This window comes from Staurois parvus, unplaced genomic scaffold, assembly GCF_062004578.1.
Source record: "Staurois parvus isolate SC_StPar_1 unplaced genomic scaffold, SC_StPar_1.0 ptg000604l, whole genome shotgun sequence".
In the NCBI taxonomy this organism is placed as follows: Eukaryota; Metazoa; Chordata; class Amphibia; order Anura; family Ranidae; genus Staurois; species Staurois parvus.
The window spans coordinates 949,786-977,179 of record NW_028318400.1 but is presented as its reverse complement, the minus strand read 5'-3'; the positions used below and the strand labels follow the sequence as shown (position 1 = coordinate 977,179).

The following is a 27,394-nucleotide window of genomic DNA, read 5'->3' as shown; positions in this document are numbered from 1 at the left end:
AGGCGATTTTTGGGATGGAGGAGAGGAAGACGAGGAGGAGAAGTGCAGGTGGCATGCTGGGGTGAGTGCAGTGCTGTTCGGGACAGGGGAGGTGAAGGGATACGGGTCATTTTTTTGGTAGGCACGATTTTTGGGATGGAGGAGAGGAAGACGAGGAGGAGAAGTGCAGGTGGCATGCTGGGGTGAGTGCAGTGCTGTTCGGGACAGGGGAGGTGAAGGGATACGGGTCAGGGCGAGGTGATGTGGAGAGTCTGTATCACCGTGAAGTCCATTAGAGTCCTTCTGTAGCTGCAATCTGTGAGTGCAGTATGCTGGCGTCCGAGGGGTCTTCAGTGGGTCCAGTGGATCGGCGAGTGGAGGGGTCGTAGGGTGCGATGTCTGGGGGTGTTGGTAGGCACAGCGTCTGGTGATGTTGGCGGCTCGGTGGCTGGAGATTCGCTGGGTGGTCCGGGAGATTCGCTGGGCGACGTCTTGATTCGCTGGGTGGTCCGGGTGTTGGGTGTCCAGAGGTGATAGCTGGGTGCCCGGTAGCTGGGTGCTGGGTGTCCAGGGGTGGTAGCTGGGTGCCCGGTAGCTGGGTGCTGGGTGTCCAGGGGTGGTAGCAGGGTGCCCGGTAGCTGGGTGACCAGGGGTGGTAGCTGGGTGCCCGGTAGCTGGGTGCCCGGTAGCTGGGCGGTGGGTGTCCAGGGGCGGTAGCTGGGTGCCGGTAGCTGGGTGCAGGGTGACCAGGGGTGGGCCCAGAACCGACGTATGGGTTGGGCAGCGGAGCAGCGATCAGTGGGCCTGAGCTGATTCCTGGTGGTCAGGGATGGACACAGGGCTAGTGGGGAGGGCCCTGCGAAGGCTGGCAGGTCTGTGGGGATCGGTGCTGGCAGCTTACCCGTTCTGGTGGTGCTGCCATGCAGGTATCCGGGGGTGGTCCTGGGCTGCTGTCAGCTTGGTGGTCCTTGCTTGCTGTTCCTGGTGGTCTAGGGTAGTCAATGAGGACCCAGGGCTGATGGGGAGGGCCCTGGGCAGGCAGGCAGGTCGGTGGTACCCGGTATTCAGAGCGGAGACGGTCCGGGCGGGTGTCCGGCGATGCGGTCCGGTCGCGGCAAAAATTGAGGCCCCGGCTTCGGGTGCGCGGGTAGGCCGCGATTCCCGGAGCTCCGGGAAAAGGTCCAGGAGCTTACCCTGGTGGTCGGGCTGGGCCGGGAGTGTCTTAGGGGCCCCGCTGGGGTCCGCTGCGGGCCGGATGGCAGCGGATTGGGGCTAGGAGCGCAGGAGCTCCTATCGCATGTCTGCTCCCGCCGCCATCTGGGAGGAAATACCATTGGACACCATCCGTCATCTCATTAGGAGCATGCCCTGACGTTGTCAGGCATGCATACAAGCACATGGGGGCCATACAGACTACTGAGTACCAATTTGAGTTATTGCAATGAAATTTCAGCAAAATGGACTATTCTGCTGCATCATTTTTTTACTTTGATTTTCGGGGTGTCTTTGAATTCAGTCCTCTGTAGGTTGATAATTTTCATTCCATCAAACAATGGGGCATCCTTACATTCCTAACACATTACCCAGTCCATATCAGTCAAAGTGTTCCTTTAATTTTTTTGAGCAGTGTATATATATATATATATTGCTATGTAAAACCAAAACTAGTATAGAAGCACAGGTCTCACAGGTCTTGCTGAGGAGGTAGATCATAGTCAAATAGTCTGCTTGAAAAAAAAAGACACAAGTCCATCTAGTTCAACTATAAAAGGGAAGAAAAAAAATGTAATCCCATACCCACAGTTGATCCAGAGAAAGGTAAAACAATCCCAGCACAGCATAATCCGATTTGCTCCTGCAAGGGAAAAAAATTCTTCCTGATCTCCCAAGAGGCAATCAGATATTCTCTGCATCAACTTTACATAAAAAATTTAGTAAACAGTTATATTCTGTATATCTAGGAAAGAATCCAGGCCTTTGTTAAAGCAATCTACTGAGCTGGCCAGAACCAACTCTTGAGGGAGTCTATTCCACATTTTCACAGCTCTTGCTGTGAAGAAACCTTTCTGTATTTGGAGAATAAATCTCTTTTCCTCCAGATGTAAAGAGTGCCCCCTTGTCCTCTGTGATGACCTCAGGGTGAATAACTACAAAGAGTTCACTATATGGACCACTTATGTACAGTATTTATACATATTGATCATATCCTTAATCTCCTTTTCTCAAGAAAGAATAAATTCAATTCCTCTAATCTTTCCATGTGGCTGCTTCTCCTTGCCTCTTATCAGTTTGGTTGCCCTTCTCTGCACTTTCTCCAGTTCTCTGATATGCTTTTTGTGACTTGGTACCCAAAACTAAACTGCATATTCAAATGAGGTCTTACTAATGATTTGTACAGGGGCAAAATGATATCTCTCTCTGGAGTCTATACCTCTTTTAATACAAGAGAGGATTTTGCTTGCTTTAGAAACCGCAGCTTGGCATTGCATGTCATTATTAAGCTTGTGATCTACCAGAACTCCCAGATCCTTCTCCACGATTGATTCCCCCAGTTGTACTCCCCCTAGTATGTATGATACATGCATATTCTTAGCCACCAAGTGCATCACCTTACATTTATCAACATTAAACCTCATTTGCCACTCAGTTGCCCAATTAAATAGTGCATTGAGGTCGGCTTGTAAGTCAGAAACATCATGTAAGGACGTTATTCCACTGCATGGTTTGGTGTCATCTGCAAACACGGAAAAAGTACTTTTAATCCCAGACCCTATATCATTTATAAATATATTAAAAAGTAAGGGTCCCAACACTGAACCCTGGGGTACACCACTGACAACCGTAGACCATTCAGAGTATGAATCAATAACCATTACTCTCTGAATTCAGTATTTTAGACAGTTTTCTATCCAGTTACAAAACAGCAGCATTTTTATTGTTAACATTTTGATGACGTTCAGGCCATCTTTCTCAATACAATACAACATGGAATTGAACAGATCAATAAACCCAAAGTTCCACCCACCAACAACACTCCCTATATTGCTATGTAACTATATAATTTAGGAGAGGTAGCTCTGACTATTAGCAGCTCAGTTCAGGGTTCCTGTGGAGCAGTTGGTAAATATAGTAGCTTCTGACTTGCAATCTATAGCTGCCTAATTGCTGGAGCCTAGTTTTTAAGGTGGTGCACATCTGTACCATCCTTTTTAAACTGAATGCAGTGATTTAAGGCTACTAGATGGATGGTTAGTCTCTTTTTTACTCAGGATAGCAGCGGTAAGATCAAACACTGCAAGTGCTGTTCATCAGCCTCAGACACACAGCAAACTCCAGTCTGGACAATTGGCTGTCTGTCACAAGCTAGCCTGCAGTTTCTTGTTTGCGTATTCTCACCTCCTTGCTGCAGTGCTGTTCTTGATCCATTTCACATGTGTGTTTGTCTGTGCTCACCTCTGGCGTCATCTGCTGTTCTCTGGGTTTTATTTCCTTCCCTCCCATCACTTCCTGGCCCGCCTACTTGTTTGCCTGCCTATATAGATATGCTCAGTCTAGGCCACTTTGCCTGAGCAACTTCCTAGTTGTCTGAGCTCCTGTGTGCTGCTATTGTCTGTATCCTGCATTGACTACTCGTGTACTGACCCCGGCTTCCTTCTCTGACTGTGCTTGTTTTCCGCCCGTCTGGACCTCGGTTAGTCTCTTGGATTTCCGTTTTTCTCCTCCCATTGTACTCTGCTCCTGCGAGTGGCCTCCTCATCCTCAGCTGGGCATACCTGGGGGCCGCGACCTGGTCCCAGCTTGCTGCAAGTCCATCCCCACCATCAGGGGCTCTAGTGAAGAAGCAGGCTGGGGCTTAGACTCCACGCCCTGGGGAACCCCAAGTTGGTTATCTACAAGGGCTCACTACCACAGGTGCTGACACTGTCCGCAATCCTTCTGGCTTTACACTTAGGGTGACTTCGGTCCTCAGCACTCAAGGCCTCAGGCTACAGAGGATGAGCACACACACAGCAGCCAAGATGTAAAACTCTGGCGGACAGTATTAACTAATTCAACATGATAGTCCAGTAAGAACACACAGAACAACTTCAACACCATATCCAAAATTGCTCCTGTTATTTAGACAGGCAGCTGGCTACATAATTGTAAGGGGGAGGAAGGGGGGATATAGGGGTGACTGCATAGAAGGGAGAAAGCATTATTTAAGTATTGGTCACATTATATCTTGTATATATTGTATCTTTGGACAGAACCTCACTAAGCTGGGCATTTATTACCATTCACTGTTGACGCTTCAGTGCAGACAGAAATCAGCCTTCTCTCACTTTAGGACTTCTGGGGTAGAACTAATGATACCCAGTTCCAGGGCTGCTAGATCAACTGCATCTCAGAATCTCTGACCTGCTGCTTCCTCTCTTGTCCTGACCAACTCTGCATTCTAAACATCTCTACTGCTTTTTAAACCCTCTTGAAGTACCTGCATTACCTTAAGGGCTGGTTCACACCTACATGTTTTTAGCGCATTTTGCAGAAACGCACTACAGTTCATTGTAATATGGTTACAGTCACTAGGATCTTACATTCAGGCCTGTACTCACAATGCCCTTGGATACTTGGATGCTTCTATCCAATATCTGCCAGACACATCTCCAGTGAATTCCCAGACCAGGTCTTCAGTAAAATCCCTTGAGTTTGTCTGCAGTTGTTTTGTTCAGAAAATAGTCCCTCAGCTCCCACAGACCTGGGACCTCGATGAACTCCTGCAGCTTTAGCTGCAATGCCCAGAAGGGCAGTAACCTTTCAGGCTGGGGTCTTCTCCCTTAGGACAAGAACCCTGCTACTCCAGCCCCAGAGTATTTATGTACTACTCATCCACCTACTGGGTACCCTCTAATGGATTGGCTTAGATCCCATAAATATTAAGGCCAAGAGTCTGCCTCTTCCAACCCACTACTTTTTGGAATCCACCAGAAAGCAGGGGGAAGCAGAACAATAAAAAATAACACACAGCTCCAATGGTTACAAAGGAGCTAAAGTTTACCTGAACCACTCTACCAACCTATTCTAGAAGGGTGCCACACTATGATTTTAACATCGGTCACTTTAAACCTCACGATTAGGGGGAAGTTTCACTTCATTAACAAGGAGTGCCAACAATAACAATTTTTCTTTCTCCCTTCATTCCACTTTGCACTTAAAACCAGAATCTTAGATTCTTCACATTGACTTATGATGGAGAAACACTTGCAAATCCCATGGGGGTTATGCATCTACAGCAGGTACTGAGGTTTTGCTCAGGATAGCCCAGGAATGTAGATATCATGAAATGATCCTAACAAAATTAGGGCCTCTTAACTATAAATGGACAACTGTCACACAGTAAACTGTAGCAGTTTATAGTGCTGCAGTGGTGCGTTCCAGCTGCAAGGGGCCATGTGGTGCATGATTCAGCACATCACACAGCTCCTTTTTGTACAAACTTTAGTTGAAGTACACAAAAGTGACACTTCATTCATGTCACTGTACGGCTGCTCAGTGCGCTGCTGTAGAGTGACATACAATCCTGTGCAGTGCAATGCAATAAAATGCAGCACATCAGCATTTTATCAAAGATCACTGCAGCACAGCTCCTGATTGTGTTTCAGTGTGAATTGGACGCATATAAAACAATTGTCTTCCATGTATCCAAGCAGTGACCTGCATTTTCCAGTGTGGAAAAATGCCAGGCACCACTCTGTGTGTGAATTGTCTCTAATATAGTGGATCAGACGCCTAAAGGTTATTTGAAAGCTGCAGGGGATATGGCCAGTAAAAGGCCTAGGAAGTGGATGGAATGGAGAGGACAGACAAACTGTATGAAGTGGCTGGATTACTAGGTAATATGACAGGCTTTCCTGGGAAAGAACCAATTAAAACATTCAGGTTTACTGGAAAGTCTGATAGAAAAGGAGTAGCACAGAAGAAGCCCTAAATGCTGGTGGAGGAGGTGGGGGCATGATAACAAAAGATAATCTAATTCCATCTAATGTTCATAGCTAATTTTTCTTACTGATACATTCTAACAGACCAGCACTTTTATAAAAATGTCAATACCCCAGGGTGCTATCCATAATTTATTTGTATATGTCCTCATAGTGAAATCTCAGTTTTGTAATTTTTTTTCCCCTCATAAACCACAGGGAGTACAACTGAAAATACTAACAAGTGCAGAAATTAAGATACCCATGAATTGTTCCAAACCTGTATTCGGATGTTATGGATCCCCTGGGATTCCAGGACCTCAAGAACCCCAAGGACCAATGGGTAAGTCTGTAGAATAAGGCAATATACTTTATCTTAATCTAGATATGTAGCTTCTGTCCTAACAGTGGATACTGATTCCATGAGGCCTGTAGGTAAAGAAGGAGCGGTGTAGGGTCTCCCATAGCCCTAACTTAAAGCTCATTTGTAGGTGGGGCCTATGGCTGGGGTACCCCATCTGGAAGAAATCATACACATTGTCTAGAAAATTGTATAGTTTCTTGTATATTGTAATAAGATTATGCAATTAGTTTTTTCAGGCACTAGTATTCAAGTAACACACTGTGAGTGTTCATACAGTTGTAAGAGAACAGTCAGTAATGGCACAGTGTTGCAGCAATAGTATACTCATTTAGGGATACGTTTTCCTTTCATAACATGTTACACGTACATCCATGTAACAATCGGACCAGCCCCTGCACCCCCCTTGTGACAGCTAGTGGGGGATCATTAATTCCCAGTATTCTGTTAATGGGAAAAGTACAAGTCCCGACTGCCTTTACGGCTGTCAGTTTGTAGGTTTCAATTAACTACCACGGCGCTCCACAGTGCTGTTGTAGTTCATTGAGCCTTCCTGTCAGTAGTATCTGATTGTTCATACGGGATGTACGAGCAAGCAGTTATACTGACAGGTCAGGAGTAGACCGGCATGGCACCAACGAATTGCTGATCGCTGGTGAAATGCTTTAGAAGCTCCACAAACAAAAAATAATAAATGTACATTGGTGTAAATCTCCTGCGCTCCTAACTAAAAGAGTGATGATACAAATTAAAACAAAAAGAAAAGAGAATCTGCTAATATCTATTCATATACGTATATATGTGATTTTGCATTTCCAGTAGGGGCACGTGTGTGCCTGCCACACTACCTGTGCTGTCATTAGCTCCCAAAGTAGTCAATCACCAGATCCAGACCAGTGATTCATGGCTGAGACTCGGCGATCGGCAAAGAAGCTGACAGGGGAGAGATCTGAGTGTAAACAACATAGATCTCTCAAATCCATTGTGGTGGTGTATAGAGCCAAAAATGTTAGAATTGTGTCCCAATATTTATGGACCTGACTGTACCTAATGATCGAAAAAACAAGACTGAAAAAATTATGTAGCGCTACTCAAATAATATATAAATAAATAAATAACATACCATAAGTACATATAAATAAATGTGATAAATACTAAGTGACAAAGGGTGAAAATATTATAAACTTGACCTGATGCACATGGGATCCAAAATGAAAATACTATTAGTGTCTAAATGTGACCTGATCCCCTAGGGATCCTTTTTGTGAAAAAAGTGAATTGCAATCCACTAAGGGATCCAAAGTGATAGCAATAACTGACGAGTGTATACCAATACTCTCACCGAGTATGGTGTATAAGTGAATTGATCCTAAATTGGATCTACGGTGATGGTGGACACTCAAACCAACAAGATAGAATAGTCCAAATGGGACTAATATGTGAATACTGTCCTAAAAAGGACTACAATCTAAGGAAAACGCACATACATACAGGAAAAAAACTCCTAATATCAAATGTGCACACTCACTTAATACCAAAAAGAAAATACCCCATGAAACAAATATCTACCCAAATGCATAAAATTGTGTAAACAAATCAAATAAATGCCACGTTACATTACAACTAAACACGGAAGTGAAATGACTGTGTCACGCTAAATAAAGATGAACATGCAAAATAATAATAAACGCATGACATTAAAAAACTATATAAATGTGAAAATGTCCAAATTGGTGCTTAAACACCACACAGTCCAATGTATAGAACATTCGTGCAAGTGGATAGTGGATGTGCGTAACCACAGAAGGATATCCACAGATAACTGAAATACCCGCTCACCTCCTTGCTTCGACCCACAAGAGTCAAAACATCTGTAGGATCACCAAACTGGATCCTCCATGTACAAGTTTTCTCTGTCACTGCGTACCACTCCCTGCAGCAATCTCCCCCTCAGGAATATACGTAATGGTGGCGAAATCCTCTCCAGGTATACAGGTGTGGTATTAGCCAATATATTATAATTATGGATAAACAAGCATTCAGAACCTCATATTCTGGGTGTACTTGCATGGGTGTAGTAAAATGGCGTCCATGCCGGAAGTGCATCAATGCCTGAGGAAGTCACGTGACTAACGTGACGCAACACGTAGATACGCGGTGACGCAGTTCTGGCGTCACCGTGTGTAACAAAATGGCGTTCACGCCGGAAGTGCATCACCGCCTTGAGTTAGTCACGTGACTAACTGACGCAATGTGTAGGGGTGCGGTGATGCACTTCCATTGCGGATGCCATTTTACTACACCCATGCAAGTACCCCCCAATAATATACTTATAGCTGCATACAATGTACCTGATTTTTTTTTTTTTTCAGCTTCACTACCTGATCAATATTACAGAGGAGAAAGCATTCCCAAGACAGCAGAAAAGAAAGAAAAGGAGAAGGTCCGAAAATATTTTCCTGAGACCTGGCTATGGGAACTTATAGCAGTAGGGTGAGTCCCGGCTTGTACAGTCAGCATAAAAAGAGAAGATCATTTAAAGAGTAGCTTCATTTCCCCATTCCCCCTCACTCAGCTACCCCCTCATCACCCCTCTCCCATGGCCCCACCACTGCTTTGACCTCCACTTCCACCCCACCCTACATTCCTCATACTGAAGCTCCCCCAACGCTCCGCACCTTTGACCTTACTACCATCGAGGAAGCGTCCAAGATCCTCTCTGATGCCTGCCTCACCACCTGCCCCCTCGACCCTATCCCCTCACAACTCCTACGACCTCCCTCCCCCTCCATCCTATGCTCTCTCACCCACATCTTCAATCTCTCCCTCTCCTCCGGCACTTTCCCCTCCCCTCTGAAACATGCACACATCACCCCCATACTTAAAAAGCCCTCCCTGGACCCCAATGACCCGAACAACCTCAGACCCATCTCCCTGCTCCCATTTACATCTAAACTCCTTGAGCGCCTAGTCTACACCCGCCTAAGCTCTCACCTCAACGACAACAACCTCCTCGATCCACTACAGTCCGGCTTCCGTCCCCTACACTCCACCGAAACTGCCTTACTCAAACTCTCCAACGACCTGCTAACCGCCAAATCTAATGGCCACTATTCAGTGCTCCTACTCCTTGACCTCTCTGCGGCCTTCGACACAGTCAACCACCCCCTCCTCCTCAAAAAACTACACTCCCTCGGCCTCAGAGATTCTGCTCTCTCCTGGCTCTCATCCTACCTGTCACAACGCTCTTTCAGCATTACCTATAATGCTACCACCTCCCCCTCACTCCCCCTCTCTGTTGGGGTCCCTCAAGGCTCTGTCCTCGGGCCCCTTCTCTTCTACATCTACACTTTCTCCCTTGGCCAACTCATACACTCTCACAGCTTCAACTACCAGCTCTATGCCGACGACACACAAATCTATCTCTCAACCCCCCACCTCACCCCCTCGGTCTCCGTCCGAATCACACACCTACTGAGCGACATATCAGACTGGATGTCACTCCACTTCCTTAAACTGAACCTCTCCAAAACCGAGTTTCTTGTCTTCCCCTCAGCCCGCACACCACCCCCCATTGACTTCTCCATCACATCCAACAACGCCACCATCAAACCCGCCCCGCAGGCCAGAGTACTTGGTGTCATTCTGGACTCCAACCTATCCTTCCAGCCCCAAGTCCAATCTTTAACAAACTCGTGCAGACTCCACCTCCGCAGCATCGCCAAAATCCGCACGTTCCTAACCCCAGAAACCACTAAACAGCTCATCCACTCCCTCATCATATCACGACTCGACTACTGCAACTCCCTCGTCACTGGCCTTCCTCGCCGCTGGCTATCCCCACTTTAGTCGATCCTGAATACGGCTGCCAGACTCATTCACTTTTACAACCGCTCCGTTTCCGCCACCCCCTCTGCCAATCCCTCCACTGGCTTCCGATTGCGCAACGGATCAAATTCAAAATCCTAACACTGACGTACAAAGCTGTCCACCATACTGCCCCGAAGTACATCACTGACCTAGTATCCAAGTACCGCCCAGCACGCACACTCCGCTCCTCACAAGACCTCCTTCTCTCTAGTTCCCTGGTCTCCTCCTCCCATGCCCGCCTCCAAGACTTCTCCAGGGTGTCACCCATCCTCTGGAACTCCCTTCCCCAACCCATCAGATTATCACCTACTCTCCTCTCCTTTAGGTGCACCCTGAAAACTCATCTCTTCAGGGAAGCCTACCCCACCCCCTGCTAACTTGCCGACCTCCTCCACTCTTCCTACCACTCCATCCCCCACAGCTATCTCCTCCTGTGCCACCATCCCCTCCCTCCTAGATTGTAAGCTTGAAAGAGTAGGGCCCTCAATCCCCTCTTGTTTTGCATTGTATTGGTATTGTTCTGTCACATGTTCTGTCCCCCTTTGTAATGTACAGCGCTGAGCGAACTATTGGCGCTTTATAAATACTGTATAATAATAATAATAATAATAGTGAAAAAGAAGGGTTAGAACATCTGTCAGATGCTATGTTCTTATTCGAAGGATTCACTCTCATTTTCTGTGATGGTGAAATTTTATAATTTTTACCAGATTTTGTCTCAGGTAAAACATTTGCACAAGCCATGAAATTCACCATGGGTCTTGTAATGACTAGATGGATGGCCTTCTTAAACTTAGATGAGATAATCTTCCCTAGCAGATCTTGTGTGTATAACAAATTTTGTTTGCAGCGTTACCCTTGTGAGGACCGCTGTAAGATGACGGTCCCCAAAGGTTGCCCTGACACCTCTGACACCCTGGGTTCAGACATAACGCACAAAGAATGACAATTTCAAAGACACCAGAATGCAATAAAGCAATTAAGTATTTACTAAAGGTTCTTTAGTAAGCAGACAGTTAATGCAAATGATTCTCAAGGTAGTCACCTGTTTTCTACTTTTCTATTGCAAATACACTTACAATAGTAAACACAATACATCAGACAGTGCTTCAAATATTTTCAGAAAGAATCTTTGACTATAGGTATGAAAGGGAAAAGAAAAACTTCTGAGTGTTAATCTGCTCCCTTAAAAACCTGATTCCACAGATCCAGTAATGACAATACACTTTGTAAGAGCTAAACATGAACTATTCTATGAACAAATTCTAGAGTCCCTCTTTAATATACGCACAAATGTGAGGCATAGAATCCTTGGCTTGAGAGGTAGCAAAAGGAGAATTGATAGACAGGGGTCTTGAATCTTCAGCTAGCTCAGAGATTTCTGTGCAATAGCGTCCAGCAATAGTGGATAATATAAATAAATGATTCCTGGTGACACCTTTTGATTTATGAGAAGACGTATGGTAAAAGCTGTCTACGTGCAATGTCCCTCAATGAGTAGTGTACACTGTGTGGGCTTTTGCCCACTTACTAATTCTGATGCCACCACGGCTTAAGGGATTTAGGATGTCCTGGAAGGCCCCTTCAAAATTTGCAACCAGCGTGTGTCACCCGACCTAGCACCTTATGACACTGGGATTCCACTATGGCTGTGGCGATGACAATGTGCACAGCTCCAGGTAGTCACTCTGCCGACAGTCAGCTGGGGATAGATGATCTACTTGCAGGTCTGTAGCTCATCTGCCAAAGATCCTCCACATCATCTGGACCGCGCGGCCTACTCCACTATTCACAGCAGCCGGGTCCCTCTTCTCAGCTTCAGCTCATAGTCCTAAGAGGAAGCCCTTCCCTCGGGGTCCGATTTATATATTTCCTTTCCTAGCATTCCACCTCCTCTTCCAGTCGACTGGAACTTGTAGTATTGGGCCCACTGCACATCCAGCTTTCTGAACTACATATCCCACATTCCTCGCCTCTTCTGTAGGATCCTTCCCTTTCTCAACAATATTTCACTATCACAGCTGAATACTAGAAAAAGCACTAGCTCAACATAGTTCTTATTATGAATGTCTTGCAATGATACAAGTAAGTTAGCCAGTACTGGGCTACATGTTTATTAGAAAGAAATAAAAATCACCAAAAACAACAAATGTTTCAGTACAGCGCAGGTAAAAAATATTTAAAGTTGAACTCCAGGTATGATCTATATTGCATAGTTACAGTACATTGTACAATACATGTAAATAGGCATATTGCATACCTGGTGGAACACTGGGGAAACTGACAATCACTGTAGTAGCTGGCATTTCTTCAGTGATTTTCACCATCTTCCAGGCCCTGTGCTGAGCAGCTGCCCAACTGTTCAATGATCACAAGAGGTTGATTGCTTCACACTGCTACCATTTACAAACACCTTGTATATTTCCAGTGAATACTAGGCATTCTCTGTTTGAATGAGATGGAGGTTGTGATGTCATCACTCCTCCTCGCCACTTCATCAAATCAGAGAACTAGTTGTTCTGTAAATGACAGTGCTGCAGAGTGATCGCTTGTGGTCAGTATGCAGTGGGGCACTTGGAAGATAGCAGTGTTTGCTGTAGTAATCCTGACTCTGAACTGGGCCTATGTAACTATGCAATGAAGATATACATTACCTGGAGTTCAGATTTAAAGGAGAAGTTTGCGGTACATAAAAAAAACACACATACTGTACCTTAATGCTGCCGCATTTGTGTGATGTTGCAGCTGTCCCACGTTGGCTTACATGACCGCTGATCCCTCAGTTCTTGGTCTGCTCAGAGCAAAGAGCCATAACTATCAGACTTGGCTCTCTGCTCTGCCCCTCCAGCACTCACTGGACCACTGGACAGAAGAGGGAACGGGAGCAGTTGGCTTTGGCTCTCTGCTGTGTGCTGTGTGTGTGGGTAGCTGGCTGAATCCTGACGATATGGTCCTTCCTGAGCCTGGAACAGCTCTGCAACATCAGCTGATTATGGGCCACAGGCCTCTGGGTAACAGGAGGGCAAACATAAATTCACTCCTGTGCAAAAAGGATTTGGCCTACTACTTTTTAAACCCTAAAACACAACTGTACTGTACTGAAACTTACTAGTCCTTTAATTTGGTGGTGTTCATTTTCTTGTTTCAGGCTAAGAACATTTTCTGCAAGTCCAGAAAAATACCCACTGACCTTGACAGAATTCCACTGTCATTATAACTTCCTGTGCACTGAACTTATATCTCACACAATGTTATTAGCCTTCCCAGTTCACTTCTGTTATAGTTCTGTAAAATATATAATAGTGATGAGGAGAGCAAGAGGTGCATGTTCTCAGGATCAGGAGAGGAGCATAGGGTGACAACATTGTTTCTTTATCGGCTGAAAATTAATGGAAAAAGTTTGGGAAGTTTGGGGAAAAAGGGAAAACAAATGCAGTCACCACAGGGACTGATAAGTGGCAATTTATTACATTTTTGTTTTTGGGTTTATCTCTTTATTGTTGCTCACATTAACAACTATTAAAACCACAGGTTGCTGATTATTTTTGTTTTTACCACTACTTATATTATTTGTTATACTTGCTTATGATAAATGGAAGACAGGAAATGTGGATTTTGGTTGCTATATGCTTCACATTTCTACATCTTACAGGTATGCATAAATTCTGTTTGGGAGGTTATGGAGATAAAATGTAGGATAAGAAAACTGGATAAAAAGGTGTCGTTGTCAAACAATTACTTTCTTTACTTCATTCTCCCCATGAATTAAAGACAGAAACCGACTGGCTACTGTATACAGCTGCTTCACTTTTTATCCAACTTGGTTTGTTTTATTTGTATGACTATTTGTTCTTGTTTGTCCTCTGTTTTGTCTTGTCCAGAGACTCTGGCAAAGCTGACCTCCAGCAAAAGGCTCCAGACACCATCACAGACTGGAATGCCGGGGCCGTATGTTTGGGTCAGAGTGGATTTGGACTGTCTTCTCCTACTGCTCTTCGGGTCTTCCAGCCATACTTTGTAGATCTCACCCTCCCATATTCTGTAGTGAGAGGAGAAACTTTCATCCTTAAAGCCTCTGTGTTTAACTATCTCAAACAGTGCATCAAGGTATTAAACAAATCATCTGAATATCCAGTCAAGCGCAAACTAACTTTCTGATAGATGGCTGTAGACCTTACTTGATTGCAACCCAATCCATCCAATTAATTGGGCAACCATATAAAGTCTATGGGTGCATTCTGTCACCACTGTCTAGACTGGCTGGTTCCAAAGATGCTTGAATGCACCTTCTGCTTCTAGCTCTGTACCATAAACATGAACTAAACCAAGATTGTTTATGCATAGACCATTAGACATTCCTAATGCTTATGGCTACCATTAGGGCGTGTGTAGATGGACTTCAAGCTCAATAGTATATCAAATGCAGTGTGTGTTCAGAAACTTCTAAGATGCTTACAAGATGCTTTGAGTTGCTTTTGTGCGCCTTTAAGTTGCTCAAGGAAGTTTGCATTGAGGTGCATTGCGTTTTCATTCATGTTGACTTGTACAGAGTAGAAAAGGAGCTTAGACACAATGAAAAATCTAGTTTTATTGAAAAAAATTCTCTCAAACTCAATTACATACACTTCAAAACTATCTTCAGATTCTTGCTAGATTATTATTATTATCATTATACAGTATTTATATAGCGCCAACAGTTTGCACAGCGCTTTACAAAATGAAGGCAGACATAACAGTTACAATACAATTTGGTACAAGAGGAAACAGAAGGCCCTGCTCATTAGTTTACTAGTTTGAAGCAGGATAGGCTTCTTTAAAGAGAACGGTGTTCAGGGATTGTCTGAGGGTGCATAGATTAGGAGATAGTCGGACAGATTGGTGTAGGGAGTTCCATAGGATGGGGGAAGCTTGGGAGAAGTTCTGGAGCTTATGTTCAATAGATTTTGATACAGACCATGTCTTAAGCCTGTAGCTAAATGAGATTGTCTGCCTTTCCTCTAATCACAGATCAATCTTGTGGATGTGGCCTAATGTGACTTTAAGGTTAAGACCTTCAACTTTAACCATCCTTGTTTTAACAGATTAAAGTCACGCTGCGGCCCACTGAGGAGTTAGAGCAGACACCTTGCACAGACTGTACCTACAAAAGGTGCCTGTGTGCTGATGAGAGCAAAACCTTCTACTGGAACCTAAAAGCCACCAAACTGGGTGAGAAGAGATTTTTGAACCCAGAATTACACATTTATTGTTTTGCTGGTATTGTTGATAACTGGTCAACATGTTCATTAGCAAACCATGAGTATACTGTAAATGACACACTTTAATCATTATACAAAGTTTCTATTTTTCTTTTCTTTCACCCTTATCTACTCACACATTCTACCTCTGAGCATGAAACAAATTCTAATGTTTTTTTTTTCAAGTTAACACTTTATAGTTGTCCACAGGATCCACCGAGTTGTTTCCTTACATTTTAAAGTGAGTAAACCTTTACCGTCTATCTTTATATGTAATGGTGGCCTCATCTTTTTCCAGGAGAAGTAAATATCACAGTACGGACTAAGGCTGTGAACACCAAAAAGTTGTGCCAAAATGAGATACCAACTGTACCCAAACAAGGAGCCACTGACACCATTGTGAAGCCCTTACTTGTACAGGTCAGTGTGGAAAAACAGCACTAAATTCCAGGGACATGTTCAGCATTGCTAGTTTAGGTTATTCAAAACACGTTTGGAAGTAAACATTCAAAGTAGAAACAAAATATGTACAGTAGCTGTTCTAATGTAAAACTATCAGACTTTATGGATTATCGTGCTGCTAATGTGTGGTTATTCTTCATATGCTCTGCGTGCTTTGACTGTGTGTGCTGTGATTTGGGTGTTCCTATTATCCATTTTCTGTGTGTGCTCTGACTGTGTATACTCTGTCTGTAGATACTGTCTTTTTTTCATGTCTATGTGTGCTTTGAATTGTGTGCTTTGTGGGATCTATATGTGCTGTGTCTGTGCATTCTTTGTGTACAACTGTGCCTTGGCTGTGTATGCTCTGACTGTATTTGATAGAACTGTTTACTCTTGGTGTTTATGATCTTTTTGTTGTTTATTGCATGTGGGGTGGCCCACATTCTTCACTTCCTGGACATGAACTTTCTAGATCCCTGGACATGGACTTTCTAGATCCCTGGTGCCCAAACTGTGACCCTTTGGCACTTTTTGTACAACCCTCTGGACCCTTGCAGACACTAATCTGTTTTTCCCTTTTGCCCTTGTAGCGCTATCCCCTTAGGAGTCGCTAGAGATTTGGGTCCCCCTATAGTCCTGCACAGCAACACGCATTTTCTACACAGACTTGCATCAAGGAGAAAGTAACTAGTCCTTGAGCTTGTTTTTTGGATTTTATTAGGGGGATTAGAACTTGGATGGGGTAAGGGGTGTACGGGATATCGAAGGGTATGGCAACAGAGGACAATCTTTCTGAACTATGTAAGTCTTTACAGCACAATTTCTCTTCTGGGAAGATAGCCAGGATCTCCTGTAGTACCACCCCAGACCCTAGATAATCCTTATCCAGCTGTTCTGTGTGAATCCCTGGGCAGAGGATCCAGTGCCTGTCACTTTAAATGTAAGACAGTCCTGAGAAGTAAGCTAATCCAGTTTCCCACCAGAGTGATCCTTCCCCATACTAGCCCAGGGGGGTGCAGGTCTACTAACTCAGTCCTTCTCCTAAGAGATGTTGGGTCGGTGGTTGCTCTCAGGCCTTCTGCTGTGCTGTTCCTTCCCTCTGCATAGGTGGTCCTCTCTCTCGGGGCGAATGAAGTCCCAAACTGTCCTCCTTCCAAGATCATCTGCCTGTAAGTGAGCCCCTTCTATTTTGGGCCCCCTCCCAGGCTCCCACTCTCCAGTCTCACTTCCTCATCTTCCACCCGAACTCTCCCTCCTCCTCTCCTTCGTCGGTGAGTCGGCTCAGTCACTCTTAAGGGCTGTCCTGGCCCCAAACCAAGCATCCTGTTGGGGGTTGGCCAGGATCCCCTTAGACTTCAGACCAGTCACTCCTCCCTCCCACTGCTTCTAGAACTTTCTCCAAAGCTCTAGTGGAGGGGGAAATCCCAGAGAGCTGTTCGCAGAGCCTCTCAGTTCCTGACTGAAATTTGAGCACTATGACTATTACACCTGGGCTGCTACTCAGCCCTTTTAACTGAAAAATAGACTCTAGTTTCCCCTAGCTACCTAGGAAGGTACTACACCCTGTTATAGTAGTGATTTCTAGCAGCCTCATGTAATATGTCTCCAGTCTATGAAGCATGTCCCTAGCCTCCAACGACTCCTTTATCATGTCCACAGTCTTGGACAGTCTTCTGCAGCATGTCTCTGACCATCTCTTGCATCAGCATCATGTTTGCAATCTCTGATCATCTCCTGTATTATGTACACAGTCACTGACCATCCCTTGTATCATGCCCATAGTCTTTGACTACATCCTCTTGTGTGTCTGCTAGTTCTGTTAATGAATATTCACTGAATTATTTGTGTGGCTCTTTGCTGATGTCATGGGCCACATTTGAGGCCCCCCATATCAAGAAAGTTGACCACCACTGCTCTAGAGGTCGTGGACTCCAATGAGGGGACAGGAGTGGGAACAAAGCAGCTATGTTTCATTCCCACTCCTGTAACTTTCCTGAAGACAACAGGGAAAGAAAAGATATCAAAGGGAATTGTAGTAATGGAAAAGAGCAGAGAGAGAGAGAAGTGTTTTGTAGTCTCTGAAGAAATAAAACTAATTGTGTGCAAGAAACTTTAAGTAATGGTGACAGGAAATGTGAAAATTTTACGTTTTGCAAAGGAGAACAGTTATGACAGAGTGTAACACTGGGGCCGAGAACAGAGAGGGAGATGGACCATGCTCACAGAGGGCGTAAAGATAAGTGTGAGCAGGAACCCTCTTTTTCTGCAAGCAGAAAATGTATTTTGCCTTTATACTATACAGGATGTCTAACCCAAGAGAGCTTGGGTTTTAAAAACCATTTTGCTTCAGTATAGTGGCCATAAACTCATACACCTCTTTACAGTAGAACCTAGCTGTAACTGAGCATACTTGTCTCCATACTTTATTCGGTTGAAAATTCCCCATCTTGAGTAACGGCAGATGATTCACATAGCATTTACTTCCTGGAATCCATCCTTATTGTGATGACACCCTAGAAAATCTTGCACATACACAGTACAATATACATGAGATGCGTGCTGGTATGCTTTCACAAGATCAGGCATGCAAGAGTGTTCTTAGCTTCTCCTCCACCTTTCCAGATGAAAGCAGACAAAATCCCTGTGAAGACTCCTGGGATATATGACATCATTTTGGCTCAGGAAAGAAACAGAAAGCAACTAAAGAAATGTAAAAAAAAGATTAAAACAAGTAAATATAATATAACCTTTTATTTACTAAGGCTAGCAGCATAAGGATTAAAAATAAATGTTTATTGAGAAAGTAACGTTCCACTTTAAATTTATGCATTTGTCCTTAGTGACATTTCATAATAAAGTCAAAGGATTTGTCTCACTCTGAAGAGTATGTCTAATGATATATACTGCAAGATTGACACTGTGGACCATCTGGAGGTATACAGGAACTGGACTGTTACCCTTGTCAAATTCCAAACCTCTCAGTTTACATTTTTCGAATGGTCGGGTTAGCTGTTCCAACAGTCTCCACAATGTTCAGATAGTTTTGTTATCTAAGGCTTCTCTCATTGGGAAAGCAGTGCAGTCATGTGCAATAGGCAATTCATCTACAAGGAAACCTAGGCAGACGGCTGGGGCCTGGTGGATGTCCAGGGGGACCATCTACAATCTCTATGCTTCTGCAGTAAACCAAGGGGATAGCACAATTGGGAATTTCCAAGGGAAGATGCCCTTCTAGGTAGTTGTGTCTTATGGGGAGGAACCATACCACTACTAATTATACAAAAGGAGCATGTGTCTTATTCTTATTAATGTTATTCAAATAATTGGGGAGTGGGGATCTATTGCCATTCCTAAGGACACATGTCTAATCCATTTCTGTCTGACTGTTACCATAAAATAAGATCCTTCCATATGTAGCATTACCCCCTTAGGAGTTGTTAAGTTGTTTTTGGGCTCTCTGTTGCTCTGGACCCCTCTCTGAAAGCCCAACCCCTGCTGACACCACAGTACTCTTCTGACCAGAGTAAATTATCACCAGAAAATAGACTCGTACACAGATTAGAGTGAACTAATATGATGTTTATATTAAACTTGGCTGTAAGTTGAATAGAACAGCATAGAGTGCTATATATTGTATGTACGTAATGGCAACTACCACTCTTAGCAACTCTAGGCAAAGAAACAACACATACAGCAGAATCGCAATCAGTGCTGTGAGGCCTGCCATTCAGAAGTTAACCCAGCACCTCAAACCTGCAGTGTTTCTAGTCCCCAGTGAGCAACCATCAAAGGTTCAACTCTTTTTGGGTCCGCGGGACCTGCTGGCAAGGTTTAATAGAAAAGAGCTCTATAATTAGGTTAGTCAACGTCCCTATACATGCAGTGAGGAATGTTCTGCTCATTGGGGCCAAGTTAGTGCACTACAACAATCCAGACCTTTTTAATGGGAAGAGATAAAGGTGGTAGTCACTCAAAGGAGTAATACAAGAAAAAAATGATGAGGAAGTGTTATCCCTTTAAGTAGCACTGTACTTGGGTGGTGTCCCCTTAATGCACTAAGCAGGATGCAAATTTTAGGCAAAAAAGTGTCAGAGGTTGGCAGAAGCATTTGCTGGCAAAGGGCAAATCCTCTCTGGGCTGCAGTAACTAATGGCAAGTAGTAGATTTTCCTTTAAGAGGGTAGGCCGATTGTTTAGGGAACAATGCTGTGGTTTGGCCTGCAGAAGGCATGCACTGCAGTTAGCTCTGATGATTGAACTATGCTGCAACTGTGTTCAGTAGTAGTGGCCAGGGGAACTAGGCTGCAACATGTGTTAACTATGTGCAATGTCTGCAACTGTGCGCAGGAAAGTGGTAGATTTGAAAGGAATGTCAATGTTTACTTGTTTGGCTGGTGTATGGAACTCTCTCACCCAATCTGTGGCATTATTCAGGTCCCGGCGGTCTCTCTCACTCTCTGTAGATGTTGGCCCCCACAGGTTCTCCGGTCCTACTTGCAGCATTCCATCCGGGCACCACGCTCCAGGTCTCCTGCTGGCAGAATGTCTCGCTGAACAAGGTGGCAAGGCTGGCGGTCAGCAACTCCTCCTTGTCTCTCCTCTCTAGCTTTGCTGCCTGGTCCAGTACTTTGGAAGTTGGCACACCCCTCTCCTCACTCCTGCTTTCCTGCTCTTCCACCACTCACTTCCTGTCCATTCTCCCGTGCTTTTGTATATGAATGCCCCCACCCACATGCCACCTCCTCTGGGAAATGTAGTTCCCTGATACACTGCTCCCCAACAAAGTCCTGCTGTTCAGCCTAAAAGGTCCATAAGGCCACTGAACTGCAGGACACTGCCATCTTGTGTTTCGCTTAACATCTTGCAACTTGCATTACAGCAGGGTGTTACACTTGTACATGCAGGGTTACTCTACAGTAAACCTGGATACACAGTACAAGGAAACCTATGTCTATTACAAGTGGTCTTGAGGGACAAAAGAACTGTAAAAGTAAGGGATAGCTTGTTAGATTTCATTCTTGGTTTATGATTGAATAACTGACGTGTTGTACCTATCTTCCAATATATTTTAAATGCACCCAAAAAATAATAGAAAATGTAACATAGAAATACAAGGTGAACTTGCACTCTTTCTGCTCAGCATGTGCACTTGTAATGCTATCACTATATGTCCTTAAATTGTGTCTTATTTCTACTGACAGCCCGGAGGAGTCCTGGTGGAGAAATCACACAGCTCTCTGCTCTGCATCCAGAAGGGAGAAGGTGAGAAGACAATTCTGGAAAATGGACACCAATTGTATCCTGAGCTTACTTGTAACCTTCTAAATTAACCTAGTTGTGATCTATTAACAAATACATTTCCTTTTAACAGCTACTTATAATAAAACTTACCTATGAATTCTGTTCCTCCTTTTTTTGGGAGCTCACACTTACCTTGGGCTACCAAGCACCCAGACATTTGCAAAGTTTGTAACTACTGCAGTTGGATTGAGGTTGTCTGTACTGTAAAGTCTATAAAAAAAAAAGGTTAATGATAAGTATTCACCTTTTTCACCATTTAGGTATAAGCAAACCACAGTATTCTTGAGGCATTACAATGGTATATAAAGCCAAAAGAGGTTTTCTTTTAGCTTTGAATGGGGAGTCATGTTTTTATTGCAGTAAGTGTCCCTGCTGGGGGGGTCACTTTTTCTCTTTGTCTTGGTGATCATTTTCACCAGAGTGAAAGTAAAGGCAAACCTAAAATTGCCACCAATCATCGACAGAGAAGAAAACTTCCAATGCTGACACTAGTATATCTCCAAGAGAGCATTGGCCTAATTTTGGAGAGATCTCCTGCTTTCTATTCCCTTTTTTTATCATCTCAGCTCATGGTATATGACCCCAGGGGACACTTCTGATGAGTTTAAAGGATATTTATACTTTCTTTAGTGAGGCAATCGCAGCAGAAGTTGAAGTTTTACTATATAAATAAAATATTTCTTTTGTTGTTGTAACTAAAATATTTTGGGCTGCTGTTTCACGTGTCTCAAAGAATTCATTGTGCATACACTTATTTGGTTCGAAATTTAGAACTCTCCTGTTGCAATGTTAAAAAATATCAAAGAGCCATTCTGTAGGGCTTCATTCACATGGGAGGCTGTAAATACAGGTGGTTAATCTACGTTTTGTTCCAACTTCTCTCCCGCTTGCTCAAGTGAACTATGCATGCAATGACAAAAAATTTTGTCAAGCTGGGTGGTGTTGACAGAGCCACTCAAGGCTCGAATTTTAGATGATTCAGCAAGAAGCAGCCGAAATTCAAACCTTTTATGGCTAGTTTTACTTTTTTCAGTTGGACATGAGTTAAATGGATGACTCTTTTTAAATCTCATTAACATAGTGACAGAGACGCTTTAATGTAGTACAACTTTATTAAGTGTCATATTGCTATTCTAGATAATACTAAGACAGAAGAGGTCTCTCTACAGTTTCCCAAGAACATCCTGAAAGACTCTGAAAGAGCGTATGTGACTGTGTTGGGTAAGATTCTGCTATACAACTTTACTCATCAACAGACTGAATATTTTTGAAGTGTTATACCTGAAATCTGTTGCAGTATTGTACAATTTTCAGCTGATCAAAAAAGATGTTACAAAACAAAAAATTGTGAATAAATGTAGCTGCAGAAAATACATTTTCATGCCAAGAATTGTTAATTTAATAGTCACATTTAAACTGAAATGTAATTTCTTACTTTGCCTCAGTGCGCTATGCTTCATTGAAAACATAAGACTGAGAATGTAAGAGTTATAAAAAGAACATGATATTTATATTTATGTTTTTTCAGTATTTATTTCTACATTTTGATTTTGTTTTATCCTTACAGGAGATATAATGGGCACCGCATTGCAGAACCTAGACCGTCTTCTAGCCATGCCATTTGGGTGTGGAGAGCAGAATATGGTCCTCTTTGCCCCCAATATCTTCATTCTACAGTATCTGGAAAAGACCCATCAGCTTACCACTGAGATTAAGAGCAAAGCCATCAAATTTCTTGAAAGTGGTGAGACTTTCTGAAATAACTTGAAATGAAAAACATTTTTTTGGATAAGCAACTCCTTTCCCCATATTGATTAGTGGTTCCAAATGAATAATAACTACTGCAGTGGGGAACAGACACAGAAAGATACACTAAGCATCTTTCCAAATAACTGTTGTGTTTATTCGCCCAATTGAAGTTTTTTATACATGATTATGTAGCTATCACACTAATATTACAATTGTACTTTTATAGTAACAAGAGGTGTAACATAGGCAGGCTAATTTCTAATCAGGACTCGAAAGGCAAACATGTAAACATAGTTATTGCTTTGTGCACAATGAGTGCAGTGGGCAGTACATAGGCAAAGCATACAAAATAGAATACAGTTATACGCAGAATGTACAATTTCTTTTACAGTGCCATAGGAAACACAATGTGATTTTCTACCTACTCTGACATTTCCATTGTTGGATGTGGTTGCACCATCTGTATGAGCTAGGCTTCGACTTAGATTATGCTGATTCTCTCTGTGTGGATATTTGTTAGTGTTTTTTGGCATTTTGACTTCCAGCAAATGTGTGACATGCTCCTAATGCTGTCTTGCATGTACTTAATGGCAGCCTGCTTTTTCAGATCCTGCCAGTGTGTCAGATAATGTAAGTGAGAGGAATGAGGGCAAACTTTAATATGAACATATACTCAAATGTTTGCATAAAAGCAGTTTTCCAGCCTCCTGTAAAAATATTTAAAAGTCAGCAGCTACAAAAACTGTAGCTGCTGACTTTTAACAACAGTCACTCACCTGTCCCATGATCTAGCAATGTGCTCACCCCAGACATTCTTTCCAGCAGTGTCCTGTCCCAGGTGCCGGCATCTTAACTGTAGGCACCTGTCTTTGACAGCTTGTGGCATCCCAGCCGCATGTGCGAGTAGCACTGCACATTGTGAATGGTCCGGCAGTCTTCTGGAACCTGTCACATGTCCCAGAAGACTGCGGGGAGGAAAGGGGGGAGGAGAACTTTGGCTTCCGATCGCCTAGGTGGTCGAAGTGGAAGTGGGAGTGGGTACCCACTCCCCCCTGCTCCCCAAAACAAAAGCTCCCATTTCTTTACCAGGAGCAAGGGAGCAGGCCTTAAAGCAAAAATTCCCCTTTTGGATGGAGCTCTGCTTTAACTATCTTTCTGAGGTGTATAAATAAATAATAATGGACTGGAAATATTTACCTTTTCATTCAATGAGCTCCCCCACGTCTCCTGTAACCAAAAACCAAGCATTTGGTCACATGATTTCTGTCAGTGCTCTAAATAGCTGATCATAGTTAGATTCAGAGATATGTAAGAAAAAAAAAGACACCTCCATTATATTCAGACACAAAAAAACAAAAATTTTGCATACAAAATAAAATTCAATTTTTTTAATTTTTGGCTTCCTTGCCCAGTCACCCTGCTACTATGCCAAAGAAAAAAAGATAAAATTCTTTCTCAATTTGTAGAATAGTCTGAATAGGCCAATTAGATGAGAGATAACTATGATAACTCAGTAGGGATATTTCCTTATGTTTCTTATTTTAACCTTTAAAAGCTCAGATCATTAAAATGGGAAAGCATGGTATGTATTCTTGTGGAAACCACAACCTGCATTGAAATTGGGTAAATCTAAAACCCTTTGATAAATGCCACCAGTGTGTTGGGAACATCTTTAACATTTTGGGGTTGATTTGCTGATGCTTTGTTTCTTATTTTTCTTCCATCTGATTACATATTCTTTGCAAAGTGAAGCTTCAGCTAATTTACTAAGCTGTAGAGCGAATGCCCTTGCATAATGCAACTGAAAAGTGCAGTCTATTTGCCTTTAGTAAATCAACCCCTTTGAAGTTTAGTTATAAAACTTGGTATAAAGGACTAGGGAAAATGCTGTCCATATGAAAGTGATACTATGGCCAGACCATTTAGTTTTAGCAATCTTCCCATAAATTATGTTAATGTAACATATTTTATGCATATTGAAGCCAATGTTCGAAGGCCCCAGACCTGCTGCTCAAGTGATACTTTATATTATTCCCTTTTCAGTCCTCCCCCCAACTGCTACATTAAAAATGATGAAGTCCGGGCCAGCACTGATAGTAAGTAAATCCTTCCCAAAGAGACGAAGGTCAATATCTGCAAGGATGAAGGGGGCTGTATTAAGCAATTTACTCTTCTAAAGCAGTCAATTTGCTAGCTAGTTTAAACTCACATTGCAAGTGAATAATCAATTGATTGTGGAGATATTTTGCAAATAAGCAATTGTAAAATATAATTTTTCTGAGCTTGTATATGTATTTTTAAAGCTGGTTATAGGGTCTTTTCAACCAATAGGATTCCATTTAATCTTTTAGCATGTAATTGAAAGGAAAACTAACTTCTGACTGCTTGCTCTGAGCAATACAAGCCCATGTTCTTTACAGCAATCCTAAAATAAATGTCACACTTTATAAAATAAATGTGGGAAATTAGTTTAAGTGTAGCACTTCCAAATATGCAATCCACTTGCCAAATCTTTGTTTTAGGGATTTTATTGCCTACTTTTATTTAATATACATTTCGAAACATCACACAAAGTGTTACTGTTGCAGGGATTTTAAGCATTCCTCAGCAAAACAAATTCTTCATACTAGCCTCCTGACTTTCTCTGGTCTCAGATGCTTCAGGCCCTTGTCTGTCTCTCCTGTCAACAATTCTCAAATACACTCTTGTGCACATATTCACTTCTGTATACCTTGCAGCAACCTTCTGCACTAGCCTAAACACTTATTTCTGGGAAGAGGCCTCTTCTCTCCCCCAAGGTGGAGCCATGAACTACAGTCACCTTTCTCACAAAAATCCTGTTCACACTTGCACAATCAGTGTGCTGATTGCTGTCAAAACCTGGACCCAGGACTGGAGACGTCATCCCTCCTAAGTCTATTCGAAGCCTCCGGACTGCAAGACCCAAATTGAATTTTACCAATCTTCAAGGAAACAAAGTCCAGTTTCCTTGATATGACGTAAGCACCCTGGAGCCCCTCAACCTGCCTGGGAGAGAACCCTGGGTGATACAAAACCTTTTTTTTTTTGTTTGTTTGTTTTATCATAATAGGGCACCATACTGTCACATAAGATAAAATGTTTTATAGGCCTGGCCACCTAATGACTAATTTGGAATCTACAAATAAGTAAAATTTGCAGACTCTTGATACTCGAGCACTTACTATTTTGTCTAGTGCTGGTTACACAGATTACATATTGCATAAGTTTCTTGTAAAATGTTTTAAATATTTACAATTTGTATGTGTTTTCTTTAGGATATCAGCGGCAGATAACATACAAGCGTGATGATGGTTCATACAGTGCCTTTGGAAAGGTTGACCCTGAGGGTAACACATGGTGAGTGCTATGATTTATATTGTTTTGACAGACAATAAAGCTCATAAAATTGATCCAAACCCTAACTAGCAATGTTTAATTTGCAAAACTATGTATCATAAACAATGGCCATTTTTTTTATAAATGATCATCATTTCAGCTCTTCAGTAAAAAATAGCATATTTCTTAAAGTCTACAAATAGTTTGTTCAATCTGCTCCCATGGTCTTGTTTTCAGGGTTCATAGCTGCCTTTTTTCAAAAGCAAAACAAACTTGTACACTATGTCCCCTCCTAACTAGAGATACCAGCCTGAATTATCTTAAAGTATAGAGCAATGGTCTCCAAACTGCGGCCCTTTGCTTGCCATTATCCGGATCCTGGGACACTATTCTTCTCACTGATATGAGACACTATTCCTCCCACTGCCTCCAACAATGGAGTATTATCCCACCGACACCAAAGATGGGGCATACATTTTTCCTCTGACACCATGGATGGGACACTGTTCTTCCCACTAACACCAACAATGGGGGGATTATTCCTCCCACTGAAACCAACATTGAGGCACTATTCTCCCCACTAACACCAGCGATGGGGCACTATTCCTCCCACTAATACCAATGATGGGGCACTATTCCTCCCACTAATATCAATGATGGGGCACTATTCCTCCCACTAATATCAATGATGGGGCACTATTCCTCCCACTAATACCAATGATGGGGCACTATTCCTCCCACTAATATCAATGATGGGGAAGTATTCCTCCCACTAATACTAATGATGGGGAAGTATTCCTCCCACTAATACTAATGATGGGCACTATTCCTCCCTCTAATACCAATGATAGGGCACTATTCCTCCCACTAATACCAATGATGGGACACTATTTCTTCTCCTCCTAACCACAGGGGTGCTGTGTAATTTTTATACTCTCACTGACCACCAACCCTGAGGCATTATTTGCTCCCAGTGGCCACAGTCCAACCCCACTAAAGTCAAGAAGACAGTAAGCTGGCCCTTTGTTTAGAGAGTTTGGAATCTCCTGGTATAGAGGCTAGCCCCCATTTTTGATACCATCCTAAGGATCCACCAGCTTGGGGCTGATGTTTCGAGGTGTGCAATAAGTAAGTTAG

At 43.0% G+C, this 27,394-nt stretch overlaps 1 protein-coding gene across 1 annotated transcript in view; it reads left to right on the top strand.

The window, feature by feature from the left end:
• The window catches only part of LOC149449766 (alpha-2-macroglobulin-like), a 157,077-nt gene that overhangs the window by 103,113 nt on the left and 26,570 nt on the right, over positions 1-27,394 (top strand). The window contains exons 17-25 of the mRNA XM_089692753.1: positions 6,159-6,282; positions 8,673-8,793; positions 14,052-14,277; positions 15,252-15,378; positions 15,706-15,827; positions 21,052-21,112; positions 22,289-22,372; positions 22,719-22,895; positions 26,197-26,278. Coding sequence (XP_089548879.1) covers positions 6,159-6,282; positions 8,673-8,793; positions 14,052-14,277; positions 15,252-15,378; positions 15,706-15,827; positions 21,052-21,112; positions 22,289-22,372; positions 22,719-22,895; positions 26,197-26,278 — 1,124 coding nt within the window. The remainder of the gene's footprint in view (positions 1-6,158; positions 6,283-8,672; positions 8,794-14,051; positions 14,278-15,251; positions 15,379-15,705; positions 15,828-21,051; positions 21,113-22,288; positions 22,373-22,718; positions 22,896-26,196; positions 26,279-27,394) is intronic.